General features: G+C 42.9%; 1 protein-coding gene across 1 annotated transcript in view; it reads right to left on the bottom strand.

Annotated features, from left to right (window-relative positions):
- Window positions 1-1,770: 1,770 nt before the first annotated feature.
- HAO1 (hydroxyacid oxidase 1) overlaps window positions 1,771-15,374 on the bottom strand; it is a 27,035-nt gene continuing 13,431 nt past the window's right edge. The window contains exons 4-9 of the mRNA XM_008642016.2: window positions 15,225-15,374; window positions 12,178-12,353; window positions 11,605-11,696; window positions 8,885-9,043; window positions 8,540-8,609; window positions 1,771-8,165 (exon numbers count right to left, since the gene is read on the bottom strand). The exon at window positions 15,225-15,374 is cut by the window's right edge and continues 33 nt beyond it. Coding sequence (XP_008640238.1) covers window positions 8,095-8,165; window positions 8,540-8,609; window positions 8,885-9,043; window positions 11,605-11,696; window positions 12,178-12,353; window positions 15,225-15,374 — 718 coding nt within the window. The 3' untranslated portion in view covers window positions 1,771-8,094. The remainder of the gene's footprint in view (window positions 8,166-8,539; window positions 8,610-8,884; window positions 9,044-11,604; window positions 11,697-12,177; window positions 12,354-15,224) is intronic.

Raw genomic sequence — 15,374 nt, 5'->3', positions numbered from 1 at the left:
GCCCCCAGCCACAGTGTTGGCTGAGACACACTTTATGTTGCAGCCAACATCTTTGCTCATCACATAGTACTGAAGATTTCCAAACACATCAGTAAACAGCAACATGGATTAATAAATGAGCTCAGGGGCTGGATGTGCTCTACAGTTCCTTGTTCTTTGGATGCACTCTACATCCTCTATAATAACTTGACAATATGGTCCCATCCATATCAGAGCAATAATGGAAAAAGGATTCAGAATCAAAAGGAATCATTTTTTTAATCTTTTTATCTTTATGGTAAAAGGGCCTTTCTGCCATAGATCAAAAGTATGGTTTTGTGCTTGCAGAGGGGACACGTACACCCAAACCCAACACACTTGAAACTGATAAAAAGCAGAGCACGCAGATGGTTGAACTGTCTGGGTTGATGCTCATTAGCATGCCAGTAAATTATTTCAGGCGGGTGTGGTTTTGTAGTCTGTTATGCAGCAGTTACAAACCTACACATAACTACTTGCAAGTGACTATCCCTAGACTAACAGGAGATGATGCCAGAAGGTCTCCCCAGTGTCTCTGGCACCACTGAATAACCAGAACGTAAGCTGGAGCTGGAACTATCAGAGATGTCTCTCAGACCTCCTGTACAGCTATGGCAGTCTTCCAGATTAGCAGGGAACACACAAAAAACAAAGGTTGGAACGCTGAATCTGTTTAAGGTATAGTTTATGGATAAATAACACAGAGAGTGAAGTACAGAGATCATAAGATATTTGGGTTATTTATACATTAAAGTGTGCATGTCATACACTGGGGCTGTTCATCTTTCCGTTCACAAAAGATGGGTTGAGTGAAGCTCTGAGCAACCTGGTGTAGTGGAAGGTGCCCCTGTACATGGCAGGAGGGTTGGAACTAGATGAGCTTTAAGGTCCCTTTCAACCTAAGCCATTCCATGATTCTATGATTCAGCACCAACTCTGTAACAGTCTGGGAAATACCAGCAGCATTTAGAAGGTAACTGCACAGGCCTTGCCAAACTAAGAACGATCACCACAGCAGCCTTGCCACAGAACTTGCTGCTTTCCTCCAGCTGTGGCCTCAAAATTCCTGATGAAAGCAACCATCAAGCACCTCACATGACAGCTGCAAGTCCCACCAATTCAAATACTGTGAGCTTGACGGGATACACACAAAACTTCAAGTGAAACCTGTGAAAACTTGGGTGTCTCTTGGGAAGGTAGGGAGAACTGCACGTGTAGGTTCCCTTGAAGTTTGCCAGTCTCCTTTTTAGATTTCTTACCATGGCTATGGTGTATGAGAACCAGGGACTGGGTTCCTCTGCTGTGAAACTCAGTGCTTTCTCTACTGATATGTTGATGAAGCACCACAGGCCACCAAAGTCCCGCTTATGCAAGTCCCTTGTCCCATCTGGCAAACCTTCAACTTTAATCCGGGGTAGGGGGCTCTTGAAAAATGAAAATGAGCCCCTACCTCCTCACCAAAAGCCCCTCAGCAACATCCACACCTGTCCACGCCTCATTTCCAACTATTCCCAAAGGACAAAGACTCTGCCCAGTAGTCCCACGCATCTTTCTCATTCCAGGTTCCCTGGGAGATCCAACCCAAGGACGTCACAGCAAAGGCTGGTGTGGACAGGGCAGTAAACACGCAGGATGCGCTGAGGTGCAATGCCACAACCAAGCGGAGATGGATGCTGCCACCCCCAGTCCTGCAGCCATGGATTAGGAGCTGTGGAACAAACTCCCCAGTAGGCAGTAAGGAAATGAGGTGGATTAGTGCCAACTCTTTAATTGCAGATATATTCTGTCGGTCACAGTCTCAGGAAAGCACAAGTTCCCTTTTCCTAATATACATTTCTGTGTTTGTAACTCTTTCAAAGAGCTTGCCAGGGGAGTTTCTTGTATTAAGGGTGCTGCTTTAGTCTTTCCAGGTTCATGGGTAGAGACATAAGCTTGTTGAAAGGAATTTATACCAAATTCAGCGATTTTTGCTGCTCGTAACTACCTGAAGGGAAGGCTGCAGATGTGTAACTCCTAAGTCAGTAGCAATTTGTATTAAAATTATAATAGAGACCCCCACCTACACTCTTCAACCTGTCTCTTTGATAGGATATGTGCACAGACCCAGAGGAAGGAAGCTTAGATATGGGAGATGATCCTGCTGTTTGAATTCTCATCTCTGATCAGCATTCAGGTCTCACCTGTTAGGAAGACTTATCTCACTCCCATGCTAGGTTTCTGGGTCCAGTAACAGAACATGCTGAACCAATTTGCTGACCATTCCAAGTAGAGATGTGTACAATACACATCCTGAATTTGTGTGACAGCTCAGTTTATGCCGTGTCACCTTATTGAAGCATCTTCATGCCTTCCTTTGAAGTCTTTGTGACTGTTCTTGGTAATTAGACTCATCTCACATGAAATAAACCTAGCAGTGAATACCTGCTCTGTGGGAACCTTTTTAATGACAACTAAGTGTTTAAAATCCACTACTTCCAGTTCTCCTAAAAGGAAAATCTAATTAAGCACAGTGCACAGAATTGAAGAGGTTAGCATAGCACAAAAAGTGCTTGGGAAAAGTGAACCAAAATCATGTTATGCTATCGAATTTTAGAAAACCAGGGAGAAATAAGAAGTGTTCCATTCCCATACTGCAAAGCCACCACAATCAGATTTTACTTGGCAAAGTGGCGGAGTCTCAGTTGTATAAGGAGCTTCACCTTCAGCAAGGAAAAATACACAGGCTAAAGGCTCTGCTGTGCCCCAGCTCTACCTCTGCTCTGTTCACCTGTGGACCTTCCCCATGGTTGTTGAGTATTTGTGGTGTGCATTGTCCACCCCAGAGTTACCTGCCTTAGGGAGAACAGTGAATTAAGATAGTGGAAGGGAAAGTTAAAGGACTTAGCTGGGGGAATCAGTTTGTTCCTGCATTTTAGAGAGAGAATTTCTCTTCCTCTGCCTGTCAGTTTACCCTTCTGACTCTGTTGAGCAGAGACTGCTGCCTGCACAAAAGCATCTCAACAGGCACAGTGCTGCCTTGACCATCACTGGAATTTAACAGCTACTGCTGTCATAAAATAATAACCAATATTAATCACTGTCAGTCTAGTTATGTGAATGTCTTCCCCTTGGCTGAATAATCCATCTGTATGCACCTCCCAGCCTTCCACACCATAGAGGTGCCCACTGATTACTCGGTCGGGGTAATTACCTGAGCATCCTGCAGGATTTTGACAGAGGAGATGTATTGATGGTCCCAGGGCAGTCCTACCAGGGTGCTCTCAGACACAATTCATCCTGCCCACCTGAAATGATGACTTAGGAGCTGGAAATCCCTAAGGGGGAATCAGATCTTTGAAGTTCCCCTGGGACAGCCTCTGGGTGTCCCTTGCAGAGCCCCAGGCCCTGGGGAAACACAGGGCTGCCCTTGAGGGTGTTCTTATGTTGGCACATAACCAGCGTACCTATGCAAAGGAAGAAGCTGAGCTACAACACAAAGGCATTTTGCATCTGGAGGACATGTTCTCAGTGCAGCAAAACATCTTTGTTATGAATGTAACATATGTGGTACTCTTCCTCTGTTTGGCAGGAGATAAGAAAAACAGAAGCAATGCAAAAATGAAAACAAAATGAAGCATATAAGCATCGTGAAGCAATTACAGTGCTGCATCTCATTAGGATCTAAATCTGGGATTGCCAGTCTTGTTTTAAAAACAGTTTTGTTCAACACCCAGTGACAGAATTTAAAAGCTGACATATCTTGCTGTAATTGTGGGCCGCAGTCACAGCTGGTGTAAATCAGTATAAACTAATGAAGTCAATGGAGCTTCTCTGATTTACACTAGCTGAGGTTATAGCTCAATAAGGTTAGGCTTGCTTTCTAGGAGTGTTCAAGGAAGCCAACTTCTGTGTGTCCTGTGATGAAGTGGTTATTTATAATGGCCTTCAGTGTGGTTTGGAGCCAAATTTCCACATCAAAAGTAGCTTTATAAGAGATATCCTTACAGTGAGGTTCAGTGCAAAATCATGACTTCAGAAGCCAGCTTTCCTCATGCACTCAAGTATTTGATTTCAGCCTGAAAACCATTTGAGAAGCCAAGAAAAGCAGAGCCATTCCTGCCTACTTCCCCAGCTCTGCTTCATCTTTGAGTCGCCTGCATATCCAGCAGGCCCCGACCTACACTGCCCATTTATCAAGGCGAGTTACTCTAAGTGTCTGTTTATTTATGTTCAGAAATTCCATGTAAGACAGACAAGTTTCATGCTTAACCTGAAAAATTGGGGAGGGGGGTGGAGTTCTAACCAGTTCCAGAGCTATTTGTTTGACTTGGCCACTGGCGAAAATAAAACACAATAACATGTCCCAGAGTCACAGCGAGAGGTGGAGGTCACAAGAAAACAGATCATGTCTTTCACAGCTCCTCAGCTTCAGTGCACTGAATTATGACTCCTATTATTTACTTACTGGATTCTCCACCCTGCTTGCAGGCTCCAAGCATTCGAAAAGCAGCAGGTCTCTGCTTCAAAGGACTGACAGGCAAGTGAGAGAGGAAAATCTGTCCTGAAGCTACAGTAACCTCCTCCTCCACGTTTGATATGAAAGGTCAGATGTTCTCACAACCCTCGGCTGACTCCTGCCATCTGCTGAGCCACGCCTGCAGTCCTGCACCCCTGTGCTCTCCTCTGCTGAATTAAACTGCCAGACTCTCACAGCAAAGATGTTTCCAGCACAGCCAAACCTGCTACCTGCTCAAGGTGGGTTTTTCAAAAGGATATTGTTTTTTTTCTTAGGAGGGCTTTGCTCCCTGCATGTCCGTCCTCAATGTGATCTGTCAGCTGTCCAGAAAATATCACAGGCTCTTTCACTGACCTTATCACTTTGAAACAGATTGATTTGTTTAGAACTTAGTGCTAAAAATGCATGTTTTGAGTCCAGGTGTTGAGATCCCAAACCAGGGCTGAAGCCTCTCCAAACGTCCTGAGTGGTTTCTATGCATCCTCTGGAGAATGCCACACTCTTCCACACACTCTTCAGTGGGTTTAATCCTTCACTGGCACTAAGCAGACAACTTTGTGGGGATGCTTCCCAAAAGGGAAACTTCTGAACTGCCAGCAGCAGAGAAATGCACACACAGACTGAACATGAAACACCAGTATGTAAGAGCCTGCCTCACATCTTAACCTCTTGAGAGGTACCACTTTCTCCTAAAAAGCACAGGATCCTCCTCCTCTTTCATACCCTCAAGGTTTTGCTTTTGGTCTCTTCTCTCTTCACAAAACATCTGATAAATGTTTTCTCATTAAGAACTGCAATCTCCTTTTCCAGGGAAGGTTCCTGGTCCATTTTGGGAGGTGGTTAGAGTACCCCACTCAGATCACTTTCCAGCCTCCCAAACCAGATGGGTTTTTTCTCAGTACCAAGCACACCAGTTGACTGCTGTCTTTCTGGGTACAGAAATATCACTCACTGTTCTACCCTTGCTAGGTTTTTTCTATGTAGACATTTTTTCTCTGTATCTTTGACTTCATATGGAGCCAAGGTCAATACAGAAGATAATTTCACAATTAAACTCACCATGTTTGTTATTTGACATTTGGGTAGGCAGTTACATGAAAGCATCATAAATGCAGAATACTTCTGCTCCCCTCTACTTCTGTGCCTTGACTGTGACTAATTGTTCCTAAGAGTTTGTTGGGTTCACTTGTTGATTAAGACAAATTATTTTCTACTTAACCTATTTCACAAAGACCTATTTTTTTTTGTTATATTACTTATGTTCTTCTCAGAAACACTCTCACAAACCATAGAAAGATCCACTACCACCTGTGTGCTCTGTTTTTTTCTCAGCTCCTCCAGATAAAGCGAGTGTGAAGATAATTTTTTTCTTAGCCTGGACATTGTTTAGCTTTTTAAATGGTTGAGGGCACTCAGTCTTTATGCTTTTTAACCCAAACCAACAGAATTCCTGCCTTTTTAAAATTTAGTAATTTCAAAAAGTAGTTCTGTTTGGCTGTCTCAAAATCAAAAGAAATTCTCTTCACTGTGGAATATTTTAAAAACAGAATTCTACCAAATTAATTTACTTTCTGTTAACAGTTTCACAGCCTGTAAGTATTTGGCTCTAATTTTGGTTTTTAATGCTTGTCTAGTCTTACTAGGGTTGAACTGGAAGGCAATCAGACGATTCTCAGATAACAGGCAGGAAAAAACAATGTAAACCCCTTATCCCAGAGGAACCAGAAACAGTGAATTACGCACAAGTAACGAGACCAGTTTCCTCACCATTGGAACTTCTACTGAACCACAGAGTTTCAGAACTTTCCTTGAATCTGATTGGGGCAAAGACAGGAAACTGCATCTTCTGAGCTTTAGAAATAGATCTTAAACACGTAAACATAAGATATTATGCCCCTATCTTTTAAGTAACATTTATATTATCTCAAATAAACAGTCTTACCGAAGTTAGTCTGTAATTGACATCTGACACAGTCCACATTGCAACAGATATGATAAGTGCAGTAAACAGCAGAAATTATGCTTCTCTGTGCTCTGAGAAACATTCATATTTCCTTGCACAGATAAACTTTATTTTGTTGCTACGCAACTCTCACACAACAGACCACATTCTGCAGTAAATAAGAATACAGCTTTTACAACTGGAGGGCAAGCATGTGGCCTTTTGGGTTTTCTCCCCATTTCAAGTTCCAGCCCCAGCTTTAGTTCACATTATAATATTCCATCATTTCATTACAAAGCTGCCTCTAAAGCTCAGTAAGGGATATTTCAAACCCTGCAAAGCAGGAGAGTCAGAATGCACAAGTCCTTCTGAGGCTGATGGGAAACAAATGGTGGAGCTGGTGATGTCAGTGAAAGCATGAAATTAAGGGTTTTTTCTCTTTTCTAGTCTTCTTTAAAAATGAACATTAAATTTTCACAGCATGATATTCAAAACTTGTGTGGTCTCTCCCTGCTCCCTGTAAAACTGCCATACCTGCAAGGGAAGTGAGACAGGTGAAGAGCTACCCTTGGTTTTACCCAAGATGAGAACAGTACATTCTTACCTCCTTTGTTCTTTACAGTTGCAAAATTTCTCCTGAATTCAATGGCTATTTGGATTGTTTAGAGAACAGAGGCACAGATCCTGCGTGTCTCTGCATTCTCATCATAAGCAGAGTGAAGAACACTAAGATTTATCTGACTTGAGGGTGTGCATGGAAACTAAATAGAGCCATTAGGCTCTTCCCAAGTCATGGGTTAATGCCTCAGTTATTCAAGTGTCCCTTTTGTACATGGCTGCAAATTCTACAAACTCTCTCAGGTAGCATCAGTCTTCCCTTGCCACCGTTAGCAAATCAACCCAGGTGAAAAATGTGACTTGGAGCTCCAGGTGGATGCAGGTAGCACAGTTTGGGCTACAGGGATTTGCATTACCTAAGGATCTGACCTACATCCAATGCACATGCATAACAGTTGCCTGATTGCAGAGGGGTTTGTGCTACTTAAACAGCAGAATTTCCTCATTTTTCCCCAATTTTGCTTTGTTCTTTAGTTCCTTACAACAAAGAGCCCCTTGGGCTCCTACAGCCTACGTGCCACAAGCCCAGATGCTTATAAAATCCTGGCACAGAGTCACTAGGGAAAGGACACTCTGTTATAGGAAAGCAAGATTTAATCTCTGCAATCTACAGTCCAGTTTCTCTAAACAGTGAGCAAGAAGTATCTTTTGCATTTTAAATTTCAGCATTTCTGTTTGCTATCAAAGCATTTGTGTTTATAGTTTCATTTTAAAAGCTAAATTAGTCCCAGGCATGGAAATTAATATCGGCATTTTTTGCAAAACACATTGAAGTTTCTACACTGGTCTTGTATAAAGACCCATCTCTAATCACACCTCCCAGTGGAGCAGCTTTCCTTAAGAGCCTGAGAGATTTGGAAACACCTGTAAAATTTACTTCGAGTCCTCTCTTCAACAAGTGACCTCCTACAGAGCAGAGTGTTCCCTCAGTCAGGATTGCAGGATGAGGCCCACAGAGGGAATGCAGTTGGATTTTGTCTGGAAGCACAACAGGCAATGCACAAGGCAAGAGTCTTCAGACCTAAATCTTGGAAAACAATACTTGATGTCTTCGTATCAGTGTCCTGCCAATTTCTTCTACTGTCCGGCATCCTGGAGGAGAAATTGCAGATCAGTTCAAACCCCTGATTTTCCAACCCACTCTAAGCCTTTTCTTTTTCTGCCTCATAAAAATCTACATTCTGTCAGATGAAATCCACCCCTTAGCAACCAAAGATTTGCCCCTACTTTTCGCTGGATTTATTGCTCTCCTTGTGAAAAAAAAAAAAAACCAAATAATTTTTCACTTAATCTACTCAGTTCTCCCTTTATAAGGCAGGGATAACAAGTCCTTTTCCCATTTCTCCACAGACGAACCTGTTTAGATTGCAAACATTCCCCTCATGCAAGTTGCTATAGCATCTTGCCTGGGGCAAATGAAAGCTCTGAGAAAATGTGATTACGGAGAGGAAATGTTGAGGTCCCACCTGTCAGTGCCATTGCCAGGCGAAACTCTTCCTTCAGCATCTGGAGAACTTCTTTTGCTCCTTCTTCACCCTGGGAGATTAGGAGACAATGTGAACTATTACGTGTATGTGTACGTGCGTAGGTACAGACATGTACACGTGTGCCAAGAAAAGTTTTATGCACAAACATAAATCCTGAGTGTTTGTCGTAGCAAATCTTACATCAGATGATCTGGATGCACACAGACACCATCACACACGCTCCTCTGCGCACACAGACACACATGTGTGCATATAATAAGGCTAAACAGTGAGTCTAGGGATCTGAATTTGGATGATCATGCATTTGAGCTTTTCCTAACTTACTTGATAAGCCAATCCCCAGAGAAGAGGTCTCCCAATGAAAACAGCTTTGGCACCAAGAGCCAGTGCCTTGAGAACGTCCGTGCCTTTTCTTACACCACCATCCAGGAACACCTCCACCTTCCCCTCCACAGCCTCCACGATTTCAGGCAAGACATCAATCTAAAAGAGAGAAACCAGAAATACAGCTTGGTTGCTCCTGAAACCCTATTACAAAAACCCTATTTATTTTTTGAATGAGGTCTTACACAGAGGATCCAAGCTTTACAGCAGCATAAGGAGCAGTTGCATGCCTAAATCTATACCCAAATAACACAGCTTTGTATTGACAACCAGCAGTGACTTTGCAGGGGAGAAGGTACATACAAAGGTCAAATTTATTTGGAGAGTCACATAAACAGAATGAGGATCAGCAGGGTCTCACAAAACGGCCATCTGACCCCATGACACATATCTGACACAAGCCAGTATCTGATTTTTATGCAGAATATGAGAAACAGTCAGCACTAAGGAAGCCTTTTGGTGGTGTTACCTCCCAAACTGCCAGTCTTCGCTAGTTTGGGGATGAAATTGAATCACTGTCCCTTTTTAAATAATCATCTTTGCTTCCCTGTTTAAATTTACCATTCATTTATCCTGAGGGCCAGCTTGGGAGCCCAGAGGCAGGCACTGTACCTATAGACAAGGAGTAAGAGAAACACATGCCTGGAGGAACTTCAAGTTGGCTGAAAAATTTTAATTAATGTATTTTCCCTTTGAAAATGCTTCTAATTACAGGAATGACTGTAGAGAAAAAGGTCTTAATATAAGAAAAAAATGAACTTTCCTCTAAGTTTTGAGCAAGGTGGGAAATAATTTATTTTAATGCACATGTATGTTGCTTTCACCAAGCTCTGCTCATCCCCTTTCTCTGCTTAACCCCTACACCAGTGATACAAGAAAGGGGGGAAAAGTATTTTTACTGTTCTCAAGTTACAAGTAACCAGGGAATTAATTTCTCTTGCCATGCAAGAGGTCCCAATGAAAGGATGAGCCTCCTGAATTCAAGCCTGGAGCATTAATTACAGGGCAACTTCTCCTATAAGGCCACCTAAATAGTTCTTATTCATGAAAATCAGGAAAGGAACACCACCAGAAGCCAAGTATTAAGGAGACTGGAAACAGTGTGTGGAAGTAAGACAAAAGACACACAAATTCACGTCTTTCAAATATGGATGTAATTCATTTCCTTTCTAATGGATAAAAATGACTAGAAGATGGGGGAAGAAAACTTGAAAGTGCAGTTTGTTTTTAGATTTGGATTAAAATTTTCTTGAAGTTTGGCACTTGCTGTGATTTTCCCCCTCCCTTTGGTTTTGCTCTCTTGCCAAACATATTTTGGATCTATTTCTATATCCAGAGACCACTTTCTACATCCTGACAAACTGTACCAACATTAAAGTGCTCTAATAACTAAAGCATGATGCAAACCATAATTAAAACATAGATTTCCTCAGTGTGTAACTAGACACTAGAAATATTGACCAGCTTGGGTTCAGCTCACGATCTGAAACCCCATGAAATTGAAGCAAATTATTATGTTTCTAAATCAGAAACATTTAACATGATCTGATACAGATACATTATAAAAACAGCATTGTGAAGTGTTGTTCCTTGTACCATAAATCCAGGGAACGCATCAGCTTTAGCAGTTCTCCTCTGCCCTGTGGTGTGGCAAAGGAGTAACCCCGAAAAGGGAGTTCGCATATTTCTGTTCTGCTGCAGCTGTCAAAAATTAATTTGTGTTTCTTGAGCTCTCTCATTCCTCAAAATGATGTTTTTAACATCCTTATACATTGTTGCTGTTGGATTACCTCACACACAGGCTTGCCCAAGAGTTTTAAATACTCTCAGTGAAATTAAGGAATACATTCCCAGGAGGTGACAAGAGGACCTGTTCCCCTCTCCCTTCAGGGAACCATCATGGAAAACAGGAGGTTTTTCATCTAGAACATATTGGAAATACTCAGAGAGGCACAACTGGGCTTTGATTCTCCTCCCTTTCATTCTCTTTTTATTTGTGCAGCTTTCCCACACCAAATGAAGCAAGATGAGTGATGACTGGAATTTTGGGGTTTTTCCTTCATCCTGAGCACATACTTTTTCATTTTCCTTTACTTCTTTCTTTTTTGCCGACCAAGAAATTCTCAAATCCCTTTCACCTTTGGAAAAGGCATGGGGTAGCATGACAAGGAAAAGGAAAAAGGAAAAACTGTAATTTAACCACTCTCTCCCTTTTCCAAAGGTGAAAATATTTGAAAGGAGAAAAATGGAGAGTTTTATTCTGCCTTTAGCTGTTCCTTAACTGTAATTTTTCAGAAGCCCCCAAAGAACATTAAAAGGGAAAACTTACTCTAATACAACCTTCAGTGTGCTGCAAATGGCAAGAAGCGTTTTTCAAAAAGGAATGAGAAAGAAGAAATTAAAGAGGAGACTGGAAAAAATTTCTGAAAGATTTTCCGATTTGAAAGGAAATTTTCCAATTTCCAAGGAAAGGCTGTGTCTAACTCAGAGTACGATGTAACATACATAGAGAAGTGGAGAGAGGTTAAAGCATGGCTTAAAGCATAGAACAGTTACTCCAGGTTTTTCCTCCAGCTTCCACATGTTCAGAGAAAGCAAACAAGAAGCCAAAAGGCAGAGAAAATTAGAGATTACTGGAGTGTATTGGCATCAGGACTTACAGTAGCAGGGACCCCATCAAGCTGTCGTGCTCCGTGATTTGACACCAGGATCCCATTTACCCCAATCTTCACAGCTTCTTTGGCATCATCGTCTAGGAGAAAATCCAAACAGGAAATGCCTTTCCGTAACTGGGGGCTTGCAGACACCCCAATGAGGGAATCACTAAAAAAAACCACTGTCAGCTCATGCAAAGCCACCTTGGGGCTTCAGCCTTCCAAAGCCTCGCCTCAACACAGAAAAAGGTTTTATCTCTAAGTAATAAGAGCAGAAAAGTAGTTTGAAATGTTGGAGCAGAACATTTTATCCCTTTGGATCAGCCACTTCAGTTGCTAGCCTTTATTTTCTCTATTATGTTCCAAAACCCATCAATAAGAAATTCTTTTGCTGAACGATTTTGTCCACTGCAAAATTATTGGCATGATCACATTAATGGTGGTGGTGGTGGTGACAACACCAGGCACTTATTTAAGCAGCTGCTTCCACAAACATCTTCATTGCTGGGTTCCTAAGGGTGCTTGAGGAAGTGACAGCTCTTCCCTCGCCTTTCCCTGGGAAGCAGCAGCGCTACACACCCCTGAGGATCCCTTTCAGCACGATGGGCAGTGAGGTCAGCCCCCGGAGCCACTTGATGTCCTCCCAGTTGACACTGGCATCAATGGCCTCAGCAACGTACACAGCCAGGCCGCTGTTCTCTCCAAAGTCTTTCCCCGAGGAAAATGCCAGGTCATTGCTGGAAAAGTTTCTTAATCTAAAGTGACAAAAGACATAGAAAAATAGTCTGAGAATGATTCACTGTAGCCACGATCAGTCCCAAATGCCAGCATTCAATATACCTGAGTTAAAGCTTTGCTGCACTGCAGGGCAGGAGCAAAACCAGCCGATGCCAGCATGTGAGATCCCAGTCCTCAGTGAGCCAGAAGCTTTGGCTGGCAAAGTGTTTGATAAGCAGCATAAGCATTGGATCTTTAATGTCCCTTCCAACCCAAGCCTTTCTATGTTTCTATGATGGCTTTGTGATAACTTTGGGGCAAATTTCTCTAGCCCAAGATAACAGTCCGACTTCTACAGCAAAAGAAATAGGGTTGGGTTTTGTTGTTTTTCAAATCCAGGGAATTCAGCTATGAGAGGAATAGGGGATTGGGTAGGTAGAAGGGAGAAGGAGGAAATGAAGTTTTCTTAAGCTCCATGAGTTAGATGGATGTGCATGAAGCCTTGCAAAGAATTCAGAATTTTCATCTGTCCAATAAGGCAAACAGCCAGCCTGTTTACCTTGTGTCTCTTTTGTACATTTCCTTGTAAAATGTAGGGAGGAAAGGAAGCTCATGTGAAAACATTAGCTGTTATTTGAGTTTTTCAGCAGCAAAATCTCACAGGTTTTAGCACATCCATGTCCCATGTGAGACCAATTGCCCTGTTCTTCGGAAACTGTGTCCTGTTCCACATTGGGCTATTTAATACTCACATTTCACATTTTGGGAAGTGCATGAGTGTTTTTGCATGGAACCTGGCTGGTTTCACTGCTGATTTCATGCCTGCAACAAGCAGCATTTCACATGGCTTTTCTGTTCAGCTCCAGGCCCAGAAGCAAATGAGAAAGGAGCGGGCTCTCAGCAAGATCCAGCTTTTCAGCTGTTGGTTTGTGGAGGGTGGGGTGCCCAGAGAAAAACAGAACCATGGATAAGATTATATAAATAACTGTTGTTTTTCTTGGCCTGGGAAATGCAGATCAACACTTGGATGAATGTTGCCTTACATACATTTCGGAGCACAATGGCACCTTGTTGTTGCTTTGAAACTTTGTTGAAAACCCGAAGCCAAGAAAAAGTTATCACGTAAATGAGCAGAGCCCTGCGCTAGGAGAGTTTCACCGCGGCCTCTGCAACAAAGCGCTGCCCAGGCGGCGCTCGGGAATCTGCAGTGATTAATTGGAACCTTTAAGGATTACTCCAATTTCATATGATTTCATACGGTTCACTCGAAACCTTGTTATGGTTTGGGCAGGTGGGGTCAAAGTGTTTAAGAAACGCTCTCCCTCTTTCCTCAAATGTCTTTGGGTTATTGGACTCACATTCAAGACCTCCTCAACCCTAGGCCTTAAAATTCTATTGCCCCTAAAAAATAAGCTACTTAAATAATTGTTCGATTTTATTTTTAAGAGTAACAGGTCAGTGTATACTGATAATGCGTCAAACACAGATCTATAGCACGACTACCACACAGGGCATACACATCCCAGTGTGGTATATTTTCATGTTAGGGGCATAAGGGTTTTTTGCTTTCTGGTGCCTTCCTCCTAAAACTGTTCTTCAACACAGAAATCAGGGCAGAGTTCGGGTTGCTCTGTCAACCTTCATCTCTTAGCTTCAAGCACAAGTGCATGGGGGAGAGCCAACACCCCAGGCTCTGGAGGGGATTTTGCCAGAGAGTTAGAGAATGAGATTCACTGCAGAGTCCCAAGGCTCATCTTCCTTTTGAATAGTATGGAAATTAAGAAAAACCTCCAGATGTGATTCTTGCTAAGGGCATGTTACATACAATGTGTATATAGTGTAACACAACAGTCTGGAGACACAGGAAGAGCAATTCAATTCCATTGATAAAACTCAAAACTAGCTTTCACCCAGAACTCACCTCAAAGTTTATCTGCTTCGAAATACATCAAGCTGTCTTTTTTTTTTCTTTCTCTGTCCATTTTTGTGTTCATTTGCAAGCTCTAAGTAATTTTAACATGTGCCATGGTAGACTGTGGTTGTTACCAAGCTCTACATGCAAGAATCTCGCAAGATTTTTAACTCCAAGTCCTGGAGTTAAATTATTCTTCCAGGCAGTCCTTGGCTGCTAGAAGTGTGCCAGCACTTCAGCCTATGTTTATCAGGGGGGTCTCTACAGTCTATCAATTTGTATTTACAAAAGGTCAGGCAAATCAGCACCCGTACAACCCCATTGTAAGGTTAAAATTCTGGTTTAACTCTGTTGTAATTTAATTCCTCATTGGCCCTGCAGTGTGGAGGAACTAGAATTAGTGCTGAAGTCAATCACGATGCCACAGATTCTGAGACATAGAAAATGTCCCAAAACACACTTTGGGGTAAAAATTGACATCATGGAGGATTTAGAAAGACTGATACCCATGTGCTTCTGTATTTGAGTAAAAGAAGAGTTGAAGTTGCTCTGAAAGAGGCTCCGCAGTCAGTAGCAACAGGGCTCTAGACCCAGAGCAATGTCATAGGATAACACACAAGGAACCATAACGTCTTTTGGAAGGGAGTTTTGGCCCACAAAGTCCAGGCCACTTTCAGAGCACAGCCAACTCTGCCACTGGATCCCAGTTCAACATCAGTCACTTCGGGCTGTGCACAGCTGAGCTTTGAAGGTAGCCAAGAATACATTCACACATGTATAGAGAAATGCCCCATGTCTCTTACTTCAGCAGCCTCACATTGCCTGGCACAGTACCTTTTAGAGCTTCGTTTTGACCCAAAGCAGATCCCAGCCCAAGCACAGCACGTGATACACACACAGATCCACGGAGCTGTTGCCCAGGACAAACTTCTCCCCCACCAGCCCGGGTGCCCATGGCCCTGGCACAGTCCCACGCCACACCCAGCAGCAGATGTACCTGAGGTGTGGGGGCAGCTGGAACTTGTTGCGCACGTCGGCGACGCGCCGGCCGAGGTACGGGGTGTCCACGGTGACGAAGATTCCTCTGTACCCGGCTCTCTCCGCGCGCCTCACCAGCGACTCCGTGACCTCCCGGTCCTTGTACACG

This window comes from Corvus brachyrhynchos, unplaced genomic scaffold (genome assembly GCF_000691975.1).
Source record: "Corvus brachyrhynchos isolate BGI_N302 unplaced genomic scaffold, ASM69197v1 scaffold69, whole genome shotgun sequence".
NCBI classification, from domain to species: Eukaryota; Metazoa; Chordata; class Aves; order Passeriformes; family Corvidae; genus Corvus; species Corvus brachyrhynchos.
This window is presented reverse-complemented; position numbering and strand designations above follow the sequence as displayed.